The sequence below is a fragment of the Schistocerca serialis genome, chromosome 2 (assembly GCF_023864345.2).
Source record: "Schistocerca serialis cubense isolate TAMUIC-IGC-003099 chromosome 2, iqSchSeri2.2, whole genome shotgun sequence".
Lineage (NCBI taxonomy): Eukaryota > Metazoa > Arthropoda > Insecta > Orthoptera > Acrididae > Schistocerca > Schistocerca serialis.
Genome location: NC_064639.1, coordinates 620,961,961 through 620,984,054, shown reverse-complemented (window position 1 = coordinate 620,984,054; position 22,094 = coordinate 620,961,961). Strand labels below are relative to the sequence as shown.

The 22,094-nt window shown below is 43.7% G+C and overlaps 1 protein-coding gene across 1 annotated transcript in view; it reads right to left on the bottom strand.

Annotated features, from left to right (window-relative positions):
* Positions 1 to 22,094, bottom strand: part of LOC126456287 (uncharacterized) — a 1,473,557-nt gene that overhangs the window by 443,075 nt on the left and 1,008,388 nt on the right. The window contains exon 5 of the mRNA XM_050092039.1: positions 14,982 to 15,044. Coding sequence (XP_049947996.1) covers positions 14,982 to 15,044 — 63 coding nt within the window. The remainder of the gene's footprint in view (positions 1 to 14,981; positions 15,045 to 22,094) is intronic.

Sequence of the window (22,094 nt, the reverse complement as noted above, 5' to 3'; positions counted from 1 at the left end):
CCAGACGACGCGCTGCCACGCTATTCCCTTAGCTGCTGGCGTTATTCAACCCTTCACCGCGAGGCCGAGGTGGCCTTTCGATGCTTCCTTTTCCTCCTAGTCCTCAAATATATCTCCAGAAAAGTCTATATACTACAGACGATCTTAATCGAAAGTTTATTCTGAACGTGGTAGACAGATCAGTGTCCCAGATGGAGACTCATGTACTTCAACGGTTTCCGCAACAGTTGTGAACATCTGAGTTCCTCCAACAACCTTCACTGATAATCTTAGGCCGCCAGGAAGTTCCTCCTTTAACTTCAAACTTTTCCAGTTACATAGAATTATAGTAAGTTGAACATTTTGCTGGGACCGATCTGATATTTCGTAAATAAGATTGTTTGGCAGCCAAGATCAAGTGTTGGAATATTTTTATTTTGTTTTATTTCCTTAGTGATCGGTTTAGCCCGAGTTTAACTGTCATTTTCGGATCTACATTGTACCAGGAGAAGAACATTGCTGCGACAATCCGCACACCTGTACAACCAGTATACACGTTGGGAAACAACATAATAACCAGATATGCACATAACGCATTCCTTAAAATATGTCAAAGTATTGTGACATCTGTTTATGTTGTTTTACCACGTGCATCCTCGTACTGGTTTGACAGTTGTATAGACAGTCGTAGTAATTTTTTTGTCCTGGTGCACTATAGATCTGAAGATGACAGCTGAACTCTGTCGAAGCAGGTCATTTGCGGAAATATATATATAAAAATATCACAACATGAGATCTTGGCTGCCAAATAGTCTTATTTACCGTATAGAAGAATTTGGTTTTCCCTGTATATGACAATGTGTGTTGTCAGGGCGTATATACCTGAATAGTCGTCGACGAAATTTGCAAGATAGACAAGCGAGCGTAGTGCACCGTTCAGTTTACAGATTTTGGCAAGTGAATGACGATCATCCGTTGACGAATAAATCTAAACTACTGATACTGATTTGTGTGTGTGTGCGTGCGTGTGTGTGTGTGTGTGTGTGTGTGTGTGTGTGTGTGTGTGTGTGTGACGAGGAGAAATTTGCGTGGCAGAGACCATGTGGCGCAGCACAAAACTGAGCAAAATCCACTAATATTGTTGTTGCCAGTGCTGATATCATTTAGATTCATGTCCTAGTGTAGCTGACTAGAAATATCTTGTAGTGCATGGAATTAAAATAAAGCAGCAGAAAATTGTAGCAGAGGAAAATGGTCATGCTGGATGTAGCAAGGTGATCAAATACGAGGTAGATTTGGCAAGTGCTCAGTACTGGTTTTAACAACACACCTGTTTGACACAACACAATGATCATTTACAATATAGTCTTCATTAATATATGACAGACGGAGTTAATAACAGTTAAATGAAATATTTATTTTTAAATGGTTTGTTGGCCGTTTATTTACGTCATTGTGTGCTATCCAAGTCTAAAGCAATTTCCACCTTACAGATGTTGCGTTGCTTATGAGACCTTAAGCAGGCATATCAGAATAAAAGGAAAGGTTTGTGAAGGGAGTGGGGCAGGGATCAATTGACAGTTCCCCTCGATACAAAAGAAAGTCCCGTTCTGGGTTGAAGAAGATAGAATATGGACGCAACCGCCGAAATATCGAAATTAGGCTATTCTAGCAAAAGTCAGAAATTGCGGCTCGAGACCCCGCCAAATACGCAGTTCTCATCTATCAAAACGTTTTGGAACGGCCAGGATGGTCGGCGGAATTCATTCACTGAGAGTGTTCTCGAAAATGGTAAATTCTTATAGCCTCATGTTTTGTGTTCCACAATTTGAACAAATTGTTTTCTTTTAACTTCATTAAGTAAAATGTCAAAATAAAACAAACAATCAGACTATGAAACCAGCGCCACATGTGTTCATATCAGTGTCTAAACGCTGTGGATGCATGTTCAACTCAACAAAAGAAGATAAAAAGACACTGAATGAGTAATATATGTGAACCGTATTTAATAATAAAAAAAACAAAGCATATAAGAGAGTGAATTTTAGACATTCCGTCGTGACTGTCATTTACAGCGGATTTCATATACGAGCCGTCTACTAGATGCTTCTTCATTTAACACATGTACTACACCTCCCTGTGTTTTAATCTATTGTTCAAGAGGAGCGGGATGAATACGGGACTCGTATTCATTACTGTTCCTACACACATTTCAGAGCTTGTGCTAGTGAAAGAAATAATGTATAGTGAACAATACGTCTGTTACTTTTCTCTTTTGGCTGCGTAGTAGTTCGGTTGAGAAGAGAAACAACAAGTAAACATACATTTAGCATTTTTTTCTTCTTAAACTATTTTTCATGTATGAAGTGTCTTTATCTATTGACTCTCTGAGGCATGTGTCTGCTAAATACTTGTGAAGTATAAATTTCAGTGCTTGCGATAGAAGTTGTTTTTACTTTGAAATCTTGTTTTTGTAATTTTTGTACGTAGTCCTCAAATTTATAATATAATATTCGTGAGCTAACAAACTCGTTTTCTTATACAGTTTGATGCCAATGGATCTGCGTACAAACTACAAGCAAAGAAGAAAATATGGACCAAATGTACGTTAAGGTACTAGACGGTCATCAATGAAAATGTAGCTAACACGATAGTCATATCGGAAAAAAGAATACGGATGAGTGTGCATAAATAATTAACTATGAGGAAGCTTTGTTGAAGGTGCTTACTGCCTTTGTTTAATACTGACTGAAATTAGAGTCGAAAATGATGTTCTAAAAACGCATTTCATTTTAAAAAGAAAGAAAGAGATATTACTCCCAAATTTATTTCTTGTACAGCGAATTGTGGCTGCAGATCTGATTCACAGTAACAATCATAGAAGTAGGCGGTAGAAGATGGTCATATGTAAAGGAGAGTTCGACTTTATCTGATGTAAAGGCTATAGCCAGTGTTTTCTGGGGCAAAATCTGCTTTTCATTGATATCTTGCAAATGGTAAAAAATAATGCTATTGCTACGCAAGCCTTCTGAGCAAAGTGGACGAAATCGAAATAAACGAGAGAAAGGTTCGATTAAAAGAAAAAGGATTTTTCATCAGGACAATGTACCTGCCTACAATGATTCTTTGGCAGTCGGAAACTTGTGGCGTTTGAAGTACGAGAAGTGGGAACATACACCCTGTTCGCCAGATTTGGTGCCCTCTCATCTACCATTTATTCACACTTCTAAAGAAATTTGTAGCTGAAAAATGTTTCTTTGAGTATAATGGAAATGTTCTTTGAAGACCTCCATCCATCATGTATGTACTTACAGGAGAAACGTTGAATAACCTGCATCGACCCAAAACGGGAATACACCGAACAGACCTGACTGGATAAAAACATAGTTTTGCGCCAGAACGGTGAATTTTCGTCTTTCCTTGTGAACCTCAGAGAAGATTGACGAGAACGTTGAAAAAGGTCAACGGAGTTAATGTAACGAAAGGCGGACTTCCTTGTAACAAATGGTTCAGATCAAATTACTGTAAACATTTTGATGATTATGTGTTAATATCTTACATTAACTACATGCAATATTACAGCAAATTCTGTAGATAAACAACGGGGTATAAACAAGCGAAGACGTACATGCACTAAGGTTTAGAAATTGTGAAAAGTCAACGATATATCCTGCCGGAAATGGACAGTGTTGCACCATGAAGCATCAGTTCGCTAGTTACCAAACTTTGAAGTGATGTTCATTACATAACGGGGGTAAATAACCAGCAGAAAGATACTCCAATCAGAGAAAAAAAAAGCGATTACACTGACAAGGAAAAGGGGCAGGACATGTGTTGAATCATAGGGAAACAACTTACACTGCACTAGCGGGAGCCGTATAGAATAAAAATTTTAAAGATTAAAAACTATATAGGAAGCTGCAGACTGGAATATATCCAAAAAGCAATTGAGGTGTAAGTGATACTCTGTGATGAAGAGGTTGGCACAGGAGAGGAATTCGTGGTGGGCAGCATCAAACCAGTGAGAAGATGGCCAAAAGGAAATGGAACGTATGAACAGAAAAAACATGGGACACTTATACACAACTAAATAAAAAATAATAAATAATATTTGTATGGCTGCATGCTTGGCGTTTGCAGTCTTTTTTATTTTTTAAATGGTCAATTATCTGTGGTCAAGAATTCCTCTGTGATATAGAAGGGAAGGCTTCAGCTACCTGTCAGGCACTTTCTCCCGTGTGTAGATTGTCAAAGAGTTTTATAGTTGCATATTTCACCACTTCGGATACCAGAGTAAGATACAGTAAAGGATAGCGCAGATAACTGGCTTTTTACTGTACGGAAAATACTGACAGTAAGCTCGCATAATGATTAAATCTGGATCAACATATCTCACAGTCTTGGCCATAGTGCGGTATCCGTATGGTAGCGTTCGGTCGAGGTGCTGATGGTGCCATAATTTCCATTTCCGTCAGTATGGTTGAAACACCTTTGTCAAGCGACTCAGACGGTCGTCGTCGTTGTCGTTGTCGTTTTCGTCGTGGGTACAGGCCTCCAGTAATCTTCACCATGCATTATAGACTTCAGCTGCAGCTATGTTTTCTTTGGTCACGCACGCACCGTCCGTTATTTCTTGTCATACATGCACTATTACGTCATATAGCACTATACACACGGGCAGAAGTTAATAACAAAAGGCAAGACAAATCATGGGTGTATTTATGAAAAAAGTTTGTGTACGTAGTATTTTTTTAGTTTTCTTTATCACTCACTATCTTCTGTTATGTGCAATAGAGGAGTAAAAATTGATCATCGGATAAGTTCGGATTTACGAGTATCATCTCTGTTTATCACTTTGTTCTTCCTTTACCGTCATCAGTCTGTTTACGTCAACAGCTCTGAAATCCGTAGGTTGGTAAAAACCTTTGCACGAATACCGACTAAATGTCTGCCTCAACAACTCCAGAGAGCTAAATGCGAAGACTTACCACTTTTCCGTACAACGCTGTGCCACTTGGTGGGGTACGTGTCATGTGTCATGTGTCACGTATCATGTGTCACGTACACATATTTCAGTGCCCACGCGACCGCATTCATACCGCGTGCATAATGGAGACCAATACATGCCCGAGTGCAATGACAGGTCGCGCGGCGCGGCGCATATTGAATTGCGTTTGTGAGCAAGTCACTCGGAGCCACACTCAGCCATTCCTGGTATTCATTTCTAGGTGTCGCATACCCACTACCTAAATCTGTGGGCTCTAAAGTTGGATAAATATAATCCCTTGGGGGAGAATGGAGATTAGGGGGAAAAACATCTCTTTCGGTGTGTTCAGTATCCGCTGATATTTTACAGTGTATAGATACGTCCTGAAAATAAAAGAAAAAATAAGTATTGATGTTTCCTAGCCACGAATTTTCTAATTTGGGGAAATAACTGGCCGGCCGGAGTGGCCGTGCCGTTCTAGGCGCTACAGTCTGGAGCCGAGCGACCGCTACCATCGCAGGTTCGAATCCTGCCTCGGGCGTGGATGTGTGTGATGTCCGTAGGTTAGTTAGGTTTAATTAGTTCTAAGTTCTAGGCGACTGATGACCTCAGAAGTTAAGTCGCGTAGTACTCAGAGTCATTTGAACCATTTGAAATAACTGAAAACGAATAACAATCAATAATGTATGTAACTTGACATCTTCACACGTTTATCGTAAATTAAATTTTGTAGGGTAGCATCCGTATTGTATATATCACATTAAGCAGACGAACGCCATGTGTTTAGCATCTAAACACTGTTATTTATGTTGTTTCTAGGTTAATATGAGAGGTTTTCCTTCAAGAGTCTAGGCGCGAAATGGAAACCACAGTGGAATAAAATGCAGCATTTAGCTATCTCTTTCAGCTACTTCCCTACATAGCCGATGCTCCGACTCAGAAATTTATCGTAGCGTTGCACCGACTCCCTTAGAAGGCAGCCACCTGTGCTTTACGCCAATTCTCCACGCTGTCTGCATGTGGCTGTCTTCGGCAAAATACTGTTTGCATAGCCATGCGAGCCATGTCCGTTTTGTATGGCGGGCCATCAAACACTTCCATCGACAACGCTGTAGGAACGTCTTTGTTACGTCCCAGTGTGTGGCCGAGCATCCTCATGAAGAAAGACGCCTGATGACAACATACCTCTTTGCTTTTTCCGAATTGCTCTTAGTTGATGATTTTCTCGAACGACCTGATCCACTCACTGTACAAGCCCATCAGCTGACACGCGCTTCCTTTCCTGACCGCCAGCATCAATGAACATCTGTAGGTCCTGCTTCAAAATTCCTGCACAGCTGCCGCACTTTGCTGTTACACATGACTGTGACGTTATGTGGGCTGCATGAAGTCAGGCATAAACCCTCAGCATGGAGACATCGAATGATAGCACGCACTTCACGCTTGGCGGGAGACACTATCGTTGTAGACATCTTCATGTGTTCACCACACGCTCAGTACTGAACAGTGCGACGTGACGCTATCGATGGGAATACTAGAGACACAGCTCAACACATCTGAACAAAGCTTCAGATTTTCACAGTGGTTCTAATTTCGCGACTGAACGTACCTTGATAAGAAAAATGGCATTCATATCTCCATATTCGATTTCTACCGGACAGATTCAGTTAGTTAGGACTACTCAAGGAGTTTAAAAAAAATTATATCCTGCCTACTAAAATGGGCATCTATATTCTCCCAGAACTAGTTGTAATAGCGATACATTTATTCCAGAGGCAGATATAACGTTCAGTCTGATTTTCTGCCTTTTCTGGGAACTGACAGAACTATCAAGTCACACGTACCATTTCAAGAAATACTGCAAAATATCGTCTGTTAATGGTTTTCTTCCAGTACCCAAAAATAAGAGAATCGTATGAGATACAAAAGACAGTTCTGAGAGCAACAGTCATGTGGGCTATCTAGTCCCATAACTCACACAAATTGGCAAAGCAAACTCATCGAATTTTACTGCGCTGACAACTTTAGTAGTGAACACTACTACTGGAAACCAGAAAATGTACGATATGGAATTTACTCCAAAATATCAGACATATCATCTTGTGATATTTTGTTTTTCTCTGATCTTTCATTTCTCTGTCAAGCTTTGATAGCTCTTCCGCTTCAAGTAAGTCTTCAGCGTCAACCTACTTCACTTCTTCAATCTTCCCTTTTATCTGTGGTTAACATACATTATCCAACTCAGTCCACTCCTCGTCTCCTGTACTACAGTTAACGTGCATTGGTCCTTGCCTTGGAGAATTTTCACTTTCTTCAACTTCCTTGTAACGTCCACTGTCTTACACTACATTTTTATTGTTGTCTTAAATTTCAGCGTGCTGTGGTTTATCCGAATCCTTACTCGAACCTAGTCAATGGCCTTGCCGCAGTGGTCATACCGGTTCTCGTCATATCACCGAAGTCAAGTGTTGTCGGCCTGGGATAGCACTTGGATGGGTGACCATCCGGTCTGCAGAGCGCTGTTTTCAAGCGGGGTGCACTCAGCCAGTGTGAGGCAAACTGAGGAGCTACTTGATTGAGAAGTAGCAGCTCCGGTCTCGTAAACTGACGTTCGGGCGGGAGAGCGGTGTGCTGACCACATGCCCCTCCATATTCGCATCCAGTGACGCCTGAGGGCTGATGATGACACGGCGGCCGGTCGGTACCGTTGGGCCATCCAAGGCCTGTTCAGACGGAGAGTTTTTTTTGCTTGAACCTGTTTAGTCTTTGGAGTTCATTGTTTTGTTCTCACGTTTTGTCAACTGTGAGGTAGTTCGGTCAACATCTTTCACTAGCTTTCAGTATTTTCCAAGGGTGCATTATACTTGCGTAATTTTGGAATAGGACGTTCGACACAAACAGTTTATACCTATCTAAGAACTATCGTAGCCTATATTTTCAAGTAATCTCATTCTCCTTCCTCCCCCATATCGTAGTATTCCTCATACGCAAAACTTAGTTTTCACATCCCGAGAATTAAGGTATTAATTCTCCAACTTTCTAGTAAATTAATTCTATTCCATCGCATTTAGCTTGTAAAGCAGATACAGAAACTACTACAGCTGGGTTTGGTGTTGGTTTCGTTTCAGTCTTATGAAATAAAATTCTGTTACTTCGATTCGTATTCACATCATCATTTACCACACTCTCTCGTTATTGCTGATGATCATTTAGCTAAATGCTTTTGTTTTTGATTGGTTTGTTTCACGTCATGAACAATATTAAATCTAAATTCAACTTGTTGCACAGTGACCCTAGATGTCACAGATTATAAACACTTCTTTATTATATTTGTAACGTTTCAGCTACTCTCCAGCTTTCCTACTTGTACTTTGGTAGAGACATTGGGCCTTTCCAACCAAATTTCAGAGTTCTGCAAAGGAAACCCCAGTTGGGGATGGTGAACTGGCAATTCCTACATTAACTGATGAGCCAGGACATTATGTCCAACTCCTTAATAGCGTGTTGGACCACATTTGGTTCTCAATACTGCACCAGTTTTACGTAGTATGGATTCCAGAAGTCCATGCTTGGTTTCAGGAGGCATATGGCACTATATTTCAACGCATAGGTAATGCAATTCGCGTAAACTGGTTGGTGGGCACAAAGCTCGCAACCACTAGAGTCTGATCGGTTTCCTGTCGAGCAAATTTGGTGCTAAGACAACAACATGAGTTCACTAGTATACTCTTCAAACCACTATAGCACAATTATTGGTTTGTGATACAGACAGTTATCCTACTGGAAAATGACTTCGGTGTCAGAGAAGACGTGAAGTGTGGAAGATGCAGGTGGTCTACAGTAATGTTTACGTAGCTTGTTGCTGACATAATGCCTTCGATTATTACCTTATGACCCATGCTGAATGACCCTCACACCGAAAAACTACCCCACCAGACTAAGCCCTAGATGCGGTGCGTGTTTCGTTCAATAGTTCACCTCGAAATGGGTATTTCTATCGATAGTGGTATGACGTACTTATCGCTGGTTCTGGCTAACTTAACGGAAACGAGCACGTCTTTTTAAGACAGGCTCATTGTCTTGCTGTTACTTTCAACAGTGCCTGAGCACTAACGGTCATGCGGCGGAATGCCAGGAGCGATTTCTTGTTCGGATTTCGCGCGGAACAGTCGCATGTAGTTGCGTCGCACCTAAATTGTTTGAACAGTTTGTTAAAGGGATGAATCTGGAGTTCGGTTGTATTACGTCGATTGTTGCGGTAGTAGTAAATAATGATACGGTTTATTTGCGGATGGTGTGTCTAATTACATATGAAATCACTGGACGAAACAGTATCCTCATTCTATGTTAGTAGTGTCTGTTGTCGGAAAATATTAGTATCTGAATGGTTAGACAAAGGCTTCCATGCACGTTTGTAACGTGAAAGATGTATTTGGGAAAGCAATATAGTAATGAAAGTTGACTAAATTTAACTGTTACAGCGAACAGAGTCTAGGCATTGTTAGGCAGTGTGTTGCTTATAGAAGGTCCATAGACCAAGTAAAATTATTTGTGCTTTTATCCTTACAAAGCAAAACCATTAGGAACTTTTTCGAAGGGTAGAGAGACACTTTTTCGTTTTAGACAACACGGTCAGATTTCTTTGCCAGGAAGCATGTTCTCTCTGTGCATCATTCTCCACCAATGTCCCGCAAAATAATGAAGAAGGAGGTAAAGGGGTCGTCACATACTGAACGACTATCAACATGGCCGATCAGGAAAAGTGAGTCACCCGCACAAGAGAAACATCTCCATAATCTCAATAATCCAGTGCCCACTGCAATCCTAACTGATCGTTCGGTCAACAAGGGAATACGAAACCTCATGATCAATAATGTGTGCTGAACGATCTGCTTAGAAAAATTTATGCGTGCACCAGTACTGTACCTTGTCTCAGATCATCCACAAGTCGCCGCCTATTCTGCTTTACAGAACAGGGAACCCTCCGAACCCTCCGTTCTGTGGTGAGCCATGGCCGTCTGATAGCTTTGGCCTTCTCGTGGTTTCACCGTCTTTCAGCCATTTTCCATAGATGCTCACAACAGTAGCATGCCGACGGCGGGCGAGCTTCACCGTTTCTGAAAGGCTCATTCCCAGCTACCAGGTCTAAACGATCTGCCTTTTGTCGAAGACGCTAACGTCGGTGGATTTTCTCTCTTACGACTCGTATCGTCGTCAGAATGATTCCCCGTTAGTCTCTGCTCCTTTTGTACACTTCTCTTACCGCATTACGTGCCCGCGTGCCACCAGGCGGCATTCAGATTGGCGATGCTTAGTGGTAGCAATGTTCAGGCTCATCAGTGCAGCCTCATAAGGAAGGGAGATGATCTGCGGAGCCTGGTCAGTTTTAACGATGGGACGAATTACCCTGACAAAACTGTGTAGACCGAACGAGGGTATATCTATCTTCCTGCGCGCACGTGTGTACCAGAATAAAGTCTATTGCGTGCTTATGAGCACTTGAGTTCCTGTTTGGCCGGCCGACATGAGTCACGACACAGCTAGCTCTGTCTCTTATGATCGTTATGTGCACCTGGAAAAAACATACGTTGGAAACTAAGGCAGAAGCGATAAACAGTACGTCTCTACAGATTCTGGGCGATTTGTTTAAAAAGGGACTGTGCACCAGGGCCTTAAAACCTCTGATTTACTCTACAGACACATAATGTCTATTGATCCGCTTTAGTTGTAACGAAAGGTGATAAACATAAATTTGTTTTCATTATTTCGACAATCATTTGTAACCTTGAACTCTTTTTAGAACTGTACGCATTAATTTTATTTTCCTTAAAACTTCATAGGCCGTAATAGTTCAAAGTCTACTACCATGAAAATGATTCTCTCTTTTTCTTTTCTCCCACACACATATTCATCTACCAGACGACAATTTTCTCAGCAGGCGTATCAAACGTAATAGCAACCAGAACACATGTACGAGTGGCAACTCTTTGCAGAATACAGAGAAGGGCCCATAGAGTCGTTGGTGACGACACAGTAAAGTGCCCGTAGCGTTGAAGCTAGGCCGATGTAATGGATAGTTGAAGGCAGCGATCGATTTCGGGTACGCTCAAGTTCAAAAAAATGGTTCAAATAGCTCTGAGCACTATGGGACTTAACAGCTATGGTCGTCAGTCCCTTAGAACTTAGAACTACTTAAACCTAACTAACCTAAGGACACCACACAACAACCAGTCATCACGAGGCAGAGAAAATCCCTGACCCCGCCGGGAATCGAACCCGGGAACCCTGGCGTGGTAAGCGAGAACGCTACCGCACGACCACGAGCTGCGGACACGCTGAAGTTCGTCCAGCGAACGAAGTGCAGGTGCAGGAACTTTTACACTATCTGATCAAAGGTATCTGGTGACAAGTAACTGAGTAATGCGGAACCGACAGCTACATGCCACGAGAGGCGGATTCGCCAGAATAAAAAGAAAGGTAGGGACTATGGTGTTATAAGGGCCCGCTCGCTTAGCCGAGCGGTCTAACGCACGGCTTTCCGGAGCGGGAAGGAGCGCCTGGTCCCCGGCACGAATCCGTCCGGCGGACTTGTGTCGAGGTCGGGTGAGCCGGCCAGTCTGTGGATGGCTTTTAGGCGGTTTACTATCTGCCTCGGCGAATGCAGGCTGGTTCCCCTTATTCCGCCTCAGCTACACAATGTCGGCGATTGCTGCGCAAACAAGTTCTCCACGTACACCACCATTACTCTACCACGTAAACATAGGGGTTACACTCCTCTGGTGTGAGACGTTCCCTGAGGGGGGGGGGGGGGGGGGGGAGGGGATGTCCACCGGGAGCTGAACCGCACAATAACCCTGGGTTCGGTTCGGTGTGGGGCGAAGTGGACTGTGGTAGTCGTCGTGGGGTCGTGGAGCACTGCCTCTCCGTCGTTTCTAGGTCCCCGGTTCACATAAAATACAATACATACAGTGGTGTGATCAGCACAGAATCAGTAACTGGTGTTATTCTGAAATGGTATCGCTAAGGAACAACCACAGCTTAACCAAGACCAGGCAGAGCTCGTGTACTATTGGACAGGGTCCGACGCCCATTGCAGAAGGTGCATGCAAAAAATCGCTCGAAATCAGCAGAAGGACTCACACGTGAGTTACAAAGTGCTACCAGGAGTCCGGCTAGCACAATGACTATTTGTAAAGTGTTAAAAAAAGACAAAGTGCAGTAGTCGATCAGCTCCTCAGAAACCAAACATTTCTGTAGTCAATGCTAAGCGACGCTTGAGCGACACCACTGGACAGTGGTTGACGGAGGCGAATGATTTAGAGTGATGAATGACGTTACGTCCTGTGGGACTCCGAAGAAAGGATTTGGATTTATCGAATGCCTGGAGGATGTTACCTGCCATCATACGTAGTGCCACCAGTGAAGTACAGATGTGGCGTTGTTGCGGGCAGGTGTGGCCGAGCGGTTGTAGGCGCCTCAGTCTGGAACCGCGCGACCGCTACGGTCGCAGGTTCGAATCCTGCCTCGGTCATGGATGTGTGTGATGTCCTTAGGTTAGTTAGGTTTAATTAGTTCTAAGTTCTAGGGGACTGATGACCTCAGATGTTAAGTCCCATAGTGCTCAGAACCATTTGAACCATTTGAAGATGTGTTGTTACAGTACGGGGGTGTTTCTCGTGGTTAGGCTGTGATCTGCTTATTTCGCATAAGGAAACACTAAATGTAAAACGATATGAACCCGTTCTACAGTACTGTATGTCGCGCACAGTAGAGAAAAAATTCGGAGATGATTATTGTTTGTATCAGCTTCACAGTGTACTCTATCATGAAGCAAAATTTGTGAGCCAATCGTTTATGGACAACAGCACTACTGATATGGAGTGGACTATCCAGAGTTTCGACTTGAACCTAATGGAAGACGGCTGGAATGACATAGAACGACGATTTAGGAGCGGATCTCAGCGTCCGACATCACTAACGTCTCTCATTTCAACTTTGGCGGACGAATAGGCCCCCATTCCTCCGCAGACATTCAGATACCTCACTGAAAGTGTCTCCAAACATTTCAAGGTGTCATAAAAGTGAAGGGTGGACTCTCTCGTTATTAATGTCCACTAATAAGTTTCCGCATACTTTTCATCAGATAGTGTAGTTGGAGACATCAAATCCTCAATACAAAATGTAAGGAGCGGTTAAATGTAATGGAGACAATTGGAAAAAAGCAAGTAAACTGATTATTATTTCAAAAGTAATCGCCATAACTGTTAATTCATTTGTGAAACCATGAAAGAAACATCTCAATGCCTTAAAAAAAATATTTGCGGTTGCCTACGAAACCGTGATTGTACCCAGGCGCACACCTCTTCATCCGAAGCAAATCGACGACCAAAAATGTCTTTCATCAGGGCTTCAATAATATGGAAACTGTATGGGGACTGATCGGGACCGACCGAATAGAGGTGTGTAAGGGTTTCCCAGTGAAACTTCTGCTGTGTAGTCGAAAGTACCTTTACAACCTGTGGCCGTGAAAAATAATTATTCTTTGTGAGACAGTAATGTTTGCAGACAAAAATGAATACATCGGAGAATATTGTACCACACGAACTGTTGAAGTCGCATAAGACCCGTCTTAGCTCCCACTTTAAAAGACAGCGATTCCAGGGTACGAAGATACATTTAGAGCGGACTACGCTCAGATAAATCGCGACTTTATATTACATAAGTTTTATGCGGTGTCATACTCACTTTAACATGTAACCATCTACAAACTGTGTGTGAGAACAGTATAGAGTGGAATAGATCGTACAGTTTTCTAAGGACTTTTTGATACCAGGATTTATTATTACCTTTGTCTACTGTGACGAGTAACGAAACACCTGGACCTCTATGTTACTGTTTTTCGATCATATTAAAGAGAACCGTAGGGTTTTGACTTACACCTTCCAACGCGAAATGGCTCGCGTCCACCTAACTAAAACTGTCGAAGCTTGTCATGACAAACATTCAGGAACAAAGACATATCCGACTGGCCACAAGCAAACAGTAGCCAAAGACAAGGGACGGCATTCGCATCAGTCGTTATTCCTCGAGTGTTTGGAGACCGACCGCTGCTACATCTAAGGATCTTCCAATCGATTCCACGGTGAATCACATCAGTAATCAGACTGACGGAGGTGTCTTACAAAAGCTGTGACTTTAAAATACTCTCAGACTAAGTTTTAAGTTTCAAGATTTCAATTAATGAATTAATTAATGAATTACATATTGAATTAATTAATTCAAAAATTGTTCGCATGTGTGTGAAATCTTATGGGACTTAACTGCTAAGGTTATCAGTTCCTACGCTTACACACTACTTAACCTAAATTATCCTAAGGACAAACACACACCCATGCCCGAGGGAGGACTAGAACCTCCGCCGGGACCAGCCGCACAGTCCATGACTGCAGCGCCTCAGACCGCTCGGCTAATCCCGCGCGGCTTAATTAGTTCAGGTCAGAGCTTAAGATGCTGTTTAAGATATAGACTTATGTTACTAACCTTATAAATGTGCTGCGTGCAGATAAAAAAGCTCTTGGTCAAAAGTGTTGGTGTGTACTGTTTAGTGTAATAACCCTAAGTACCTTTCTACACAAAAGGAAATTCAGTTTAAGTCTATTGTATGAAAGCTATTTAAACGTACAGAACTTTGTAGATTTATAATTAGAATTTTCTGAAATTGTACACGAAAATTGTTTATGCAGTCGGTAGCAGATTTGATACTTCTTCAAAACAAAACTTACTCTTATACGACTCCAGTTGCATAATGTGACAAAACTAAGAATTGTTCTGCAAAGAGTACAAGTTCTGAGGTTATCTGTCACTCACTGTAGTTCTTCATCTCCTTATCGTGTGCTGTTCGGAAATACATGGAAATAGAATGAAAAATGGAATTCATCCACGACGGTGGAGAAGAAAGCCACGAAGGTATTGAAAAAAAAAAAAAAAAAGCTTAGGCGCAAAGAGCGGAACTCACCGTCTCTGCACGCTAGCAGGCGGTCGTGGCCCGTCTTAACGGAGCCGCGCTTCCTCGGCGGTGCTGTGCAACAAGAACAATGTTTATTTCTGGCAGCGCTCTCAGGGAAGCACAATGTAAGCATTCAGCAGCGTTTTTGGAGTAAAGCTTGCTTACAGCACAGCTTCAGCCTTGATGAACGTAAGGATCACGTGAAGCATTAGGCACTACTCTGTCAACTTACTACCGGACAGAGGGAACTGTTGTGCGGGCAATGTATGCCACATGAAGGTATGCACGGGAAAACGGATTAAATATTAGATTCTACATTTTTACCTTTTTTCCCTGGCCTGAAGGGCAGAACCAACTGTTGCAGATTTCAGTTTCTTTCAGCAAAATTGAATGTGAATGTGAAGTAGCTCGTCGCCCCCCATACACGAGTTTGCACTGGCACTAAGCGTTACCACAGATATTCTGCACTCAGCTTTCACCAACCTAAAAATCAGTGTTTATGTAATCGTGTACTTAGACTCAAGTGCTGTTTGGCAGGAATCACTGTTTACGTGTGGAACGATCTGGTTTCCAGACAGTGGCCACATGTTTTATCAGGCGTGGACTGCTGTACAGCCTCCCAACTCTAAGACTGAAGAAAGGAGTTCCGAATGGGACGGAAATCGGGAGATGTGATGTGCATGTGCAGACATAACAATTTCATAAAAACCGGATGATTTATCATGAGATCGAGCTTCACAAATTGACTAAGTCAGAAACGCGATGGACCACCTCTGGCCCTTATGGAAGCAGTTATTTGGATGTTCCTGATGGATGTCGTGCCAAATTCTGTCCTAGTGACGCGTTAGACCGTCAGTATCCTGAGCCAGTTGGAGAGCACTACCCGTATCGCTCAAAACGTTCTCCACTGGGGAGAGATTCGGCGACCTTGCTGGCCAACGTAGGATTTGGCAAGCCCAAAGACAAGAAGTAGAAGTTCACGCCATGAGCGGGCGGGCGTTATCTTGCTGAAACGTAAGCCCAGGATTGGGTCCTGCTATGAAAGGGAAAAGCACCCCAGCCCATCACTCCTGGTTATCGGACCATTTGGGGGTGACAGTCAGGTTGATAACCCTCTGCAGTCCGGTACGTCTCCATATACATCTTCGCTGGTCATCGTGACTCAACTCGAAGCTGGACTCGTCACTGAGGACAGTTCTACTCCGGTCAATGAGATACCAGGCTGAATACATGTCTGGGGACGCCCCGGACACCGGTGGGATACCAACCTGATCCTCGCCCGTCATATGGCCAGACAGATAGGAGTCATGGTCTGGGATGCCATTTCTTTTCATAGCAGAATCCCTCTGGTTCTCATCCGTGGCTACTCTTATGGCACAGTGGTACGTCGACGATATTCTATGCCCCACTTTGTTTTCCTTCGTGGCAAGCTATCGTGGTCTTACATTTCAACAAGATAATGCCCACAAGCATATGGCGAGAGTTTCTGCTGCTTGCCCTCGTGCTTGCCAAATTCCGCCTTGGTCAGCAAGGTTACCGGATCTATTGTCAATTAGGATTTTGGCGAATCTAACGCTTCAGTTGGACAGAATTCGGTATGATATTCCTCAGGACATCCGACAAGTCTGTCAATCGATGTCAAGCCGAATAACAGCTTGCATAAAGTCCAGAGGTGGATCAAAGTCTCACTGACTTTCTAAATTTTTAAAGCTCATTCTCTTCAATAAATCATCCAATTTTTCTGAAACAGTAATTTTGTTTGTACATGTCCATCACATCGACTGTTTTCCGTTCCATCTGGATAATTCCTTCATGATGCGACGTTTTTTTGTTTCATTTTTCTCCCAGCAGACTGACGTAGAAATGAAATAAGTCCCTGAGGGTACCTAGAGGCAGCCTACATACAGCTTTGCCTCTTTCCTCTGTTTTCCACGGAGGGGAGTGTCTGCCATGCTACGCACTCTCCGGCAGTGGATGTGGCTGTTGGGCTCGGCTCTGCGAGGCGACCTCGTTAGTGGCGCGGTGAGTGCCGTCCAACGACCGGCAGATGTAATTAACGCCTGTATCGCACTGGTTATTTCTCGACGCCGCTCCTGGAATGAGGTGGCCGATATCCGAGCGGGTCTCATGTAGTAGCAAAGGGCGCTGCCTGTAAGATACGAACACCAGCAATCACACATAGCAGAGGGCTGGCACTTCCAGAAAATATTGCTGCAGTCAGTAGACTGTCATAATCTAAAACACAGTGCAGTTTTTAGACTATTCATGTCTGTAAATTCTGGTAAACCATTTAAATATAGACTTGAGCTCTAAACATTAAGACCTGTGAGCACTTGTTGATATTTCCCACAGTGGAACTCATCTGTTCTACTGAAAGCCGTTTAGTTAGTTAGCTTCATGTTCCACGGATCATTTTCATGATAAATCATAAGGATGTGGAAGGAATAATTTTACGTTCAAATAATAAATTAATTTTTGAATATGGCTACTTGCTGACAATTTAGAACTCTCCTTTTTTAATTTTTTTAAATAGAGAGAGTAATTTCTACCCACCACTTCTCACACGTTATATGAACCTGCTGTTGAACTGTTTAGCATAAGACGTTTCAGATCTTATCCCAGGTGACCTACAGGGATGGATAACCACCATAAAATCATACAGATCGAAAGGAAATAAGATAACGCAATATACAGTGACTTATTAAGGGAAAATTACTGAGTGTGGTCCAGTTAAGCCTGAAGGTATGGGTGCCACACCTCACGCGGTCATGCACTATGTGATCAAAAGTATCCGGGTACGTTTTTTTTTTTATATTAGGTGCATTGTGCTGCCACCCACTGCCAGGTACTCCATTTCAAGACCTCAGTCGTCATTAGGCATCGTGAGAGAGTAGAATGGGACGCTCCGCGGAACTCACGGACTTCGAACGCGGTAAGGTGATTGGCTGTCAGCCGGCTAAAGTGGCCGTACGGTTAAAGGCGCTGCAGTCTGGAACCGCAAGACAGCTACGGTCGCAGGTTCGAATCCTGCCTCGGGCATGGATGTTTGTGATGTCCTTAGGTTAGTTAGGTTTAACTAGTTCTAAGTTCTAGGGGACTAATGACCTCAGCAGTTGCGTCCCATAGTGCTCAGAGCCATTTTGATTGGCTGTCACTTGTGTCATACATCTGCACGGGAGATTCCCACACTCCTAAACATCCCTCGGTTCACTGTTTCTGATATGATAGTGAATTGGAAACGTGTACAGCACAAAGCGTACAGGCTGACCTCGTCTGTTGACTAACAGAGACCGCCGACAGTTGAAGAGACCATTACACAGGAATTCCATACAGCATCAGGATCCACTGCAAGCACTACGACAGTTAGGCGGGAGGTGAGAAAACTTGGATTTCATGGTCGAGCGGCTGCTCATAAGCCACACATCACGCCGGTAAATGCCAGATGACGCGCCGCTTGGTGTAAGGAGCGTAAACATTGGACGATTGAACAGTGGAAAAACGTTGTGTGGAGTGACGAATCACGGTACACAATGTGGCGATCCGATGGCAGGGTGTGGGTATGGCGGATGCCCGGTGAACATCATCTCCCATCGCGTAAAGTGCCAACAGTAAACTTCGGAGGCGGAGGTGTGATGGTGTGGTCGTGTTTTTCATGGAGGGGGCTTGCACCCCTTGTTGTTTTGCATGGCACTATCACAACAAAGGCCTGCACCGATGTTTTAAGCGCCGTCTTGCTTCCCACTGTTGATGAGCAGTTCGGGGATGGCGATTGCATCTTTCAACACGATCGATCACCTGTTCGTAATGCACGGCCTGTGGCGGAGTGGTTACACGATAATAACATCCCTGTAACGGACTGGCCTGTACAGAGACCTGACCTGAATCCTATAGAACACCTGTGGGATGTTTTGGAACGCCGACTTCGTGCCAGGCCTCACCGACCGACATCGACACCTCTCCTCAGTGCAGCACTCCGTGAAGAATGGGCTGCCATTTCCCAAGAAACCTTCCAGCACCTGATTGAACGTATGCTGTCATCAAGGCTAAGGGTGGGCCAACACCATGTTGAAATCCAGCATTACCGATGGAGGGCGTCACGAACTTCTAAGTCATTTCCAGCAAGGTGTCCGGGTACTTTTGATCACATAGTGTATTAATGAAGAGTTTCAGCAAACTACGAAAGGAAACTAGTGCTCGCTGTAACAATCTAGCTTATTGCCAAAAGAGGTACAAAACATTATTTACCCACTGAATCAAGAATATAAACGTATAATCTTCAGAGAAGTGACTGCAAATACGAACTACAGCCCTGGCGTTGGTAGCTGCATTCATGAGAAATATATAAAACAATGTCGCGGAGACGGCCAATGATGGCATAAAAGATTAGTGATTTAAAGAAAGAGTGCTGGAAAAGACGAAAACCAATACTGTTGTTAAAGTGCATGATAGACACAGTTAGTTGGCTGTGACGATTAGATCTGTGAAATGAGACCCCGATGCGAATTACCTGACTTCATGGTCGCCGCGTTCCTGTGTGTGCAACGACGGCGCATGCTTCCGCTCTTACACTGTCCGAACCTACACTACTGACCATTAAAATTGCTACACCACGAAGATGACGTGCTACAGACGCGAAATTTAACTGACAGGAAGAAGATGCTGTGGTATACAAATGATTAGCTTTTCAAAGCATTCACACAAGGTTGGCGCCTGTGGCGACACCTACAACGTGCTGACATGAGGAAAGTTTCCAACCGATTTCTCATACACAAACAGCAGTTGACCGGCGTTGCCTGGTGAAACGTTGTTGTGATGCCTCGTGTAAGGAGCAGAAATGCGTACCATCACGTTTCCAACTTTGATAAAGGTCAGATTGTAGCCTATCGATATTAGCAGAATATGGAATCAGTGGGTCCAGGAGGGTAATACGGAACGCCGTGCTGGATCCCAACGGCCTCGTGTCACTAGCAGTCGAGATGACAGGCATATTATCCTCATGGCTACAACGGATCCCTGAGTCAACAGATGGAGACGTTTGCAAGACAACAACCATCTGAACGAACAGTTCGACGACGTTTGCACCAGCATGGACTATCAGCTCGGAGACCATGGTTGCGGTTACCCTTGACGCTGCATCATAGACAGGAGCGCCTGCGATGGTGTACTCAACGACGAACCTGAGTGCACGAATGGCAAAACGTCATTTTTTCGGATGAATCCAGGTTCTGTTTACAGCATCACGATGGTTGCATCGCCGGTCGGAGTGGCCGAGCGGTTCTAGGCGCTGCAGTCTGGAACCGCGCGACCGCTCCGGTCGCAGGTTCAAATCCTGTCTCGGGCATGGATGTGTGTGATGTCCTTAGCTTAGTTAGGTTCTGGGGGACTGATGACCTCAGAAGTTTAGTTCCATAGTGCTCAGAGCCATTTGATGGTCGCATCCGTGTTTGGCGACATCGCGGTGAACGCACATTGGAAGCGTGTATTCATCATCGCCATACTGGCCTATCACCCGGCGTGATGGTATGGGGTGCCATTGGTTATACGTCTCGGTCACCTCTTGTTCGCATTGACGGCACTTTGAACAGTGGACGTTACCGCATGTTTCAGGTTCTGTACGGGCCTTTTTGGACACAGAAAATGTTCGCTTGCTGCCCTGGCCAGCACATTCTCCAGATCTTTCACCAGTTGAAAACGTCTGGTCAATGGTGGCCAAGTAACTGGCTCGTCACAGTACGCCAGTCACTGCTCTTGATGAACAGTGGTATCGTGTTGAAGCTGTATGGGCAGCTGTACCTGTACACGTCATCCAAGCTCTGTTCGACTCAATGCCCAGGCGTATCAAGGCCGTTATTACGGCCAGTTGTGGTTGTTCTGGGAACTGATTCCTCAGGATCTATGTACCCAAACTGCGTGAAAATTTAATCACATGTCAGTCATAGTATAATATATTTGTCCAATGAATACCTGTTTATCGTCTGCATTTCTTCTTGGTGTAGCAATTTTAATGGCCAGTAGTGTAGAAGACGGCTGCAGTAGCGGCATCAGATTCTAAGTTCAGCTGGGTGTCTATACTTTGCTCTAAGCTGACCAGGTGCAAGTATCTTCTATGGCTGTCTTCCAACAAGTGTTCTCATACTTTAATCGCCAAAACGTAGCTGATTCTGCCAGCGTCAGGATCTAACCAGCTAACTGTAGCGGACCTTCCGAGTTCCGACCGACGACAATTTTATAAAAAAGTTTAACAATTTCCTACTCTTGCAGAATTTGTCATGGTGAACCACTATGTGGCGGCGCGGGGAAGAAGTCAGAAAATCTCTTCTGCTACACGAAAGAATTTTAAGTCATGGCCCATCAAGAGCCCTGCACGTACGCTCGAGCGGAAACTTTCCCCTCCTGCCGAAATAATTACTTCGAGCTAAGAAGAGAACCCTTTACTATAATTTGAACACGCATTACAGCAGGCCGCACCAGGATTTAGCGACTGCTTCAGTGCTACAAAGGCTTGTGTTTTTACTTTGCCTTCAGGTTATTACCTTAGCTAAAACGTATTTCTTATCGCTTCCGCACAATGCAGCTTTCATAGCATGCCGCACGGCCTCCTCGATGCACCTGCTGTGTGCACTCGGCCAGCTACCTTCCGCTGCTTTTTAACTTTGCGGAGAATGTCTTTCAACACCAAACAACTTTACAACTTCCCGTTTGCGACCCCGCTAAAAGCCCCCAAGACTACCAAATTAACGGGACTGTATCACCCTATCAAGAGGAATGGAGAAATATGAATAATTAACAATGCAATCATTGGCAGTAATGAATATCGTACGTAGTGTCGTGTAGTATTAATGATCTGACTTGTAAAGTTATAAAGCAGGTTACGGAACAGTTTGGGAATAAACTGCCATGTAACAATAGTGATAATAGAAATTCTTCTATATAATAAGAGTGCTCGGAGAAACTTACTCCGTTTGCTTCGAATTTTAATTTGCTCTCTTTCAGACATTGCTATTACTGATAGCCTAAGAATGCAGTAAAGAAATCATAGCACATTACTCTGTTGATGTCCGTGGATACAGCATGCGGTATAGATCTGTTGGTGTTGTAACTGTAAACTGTATTCACATTTCC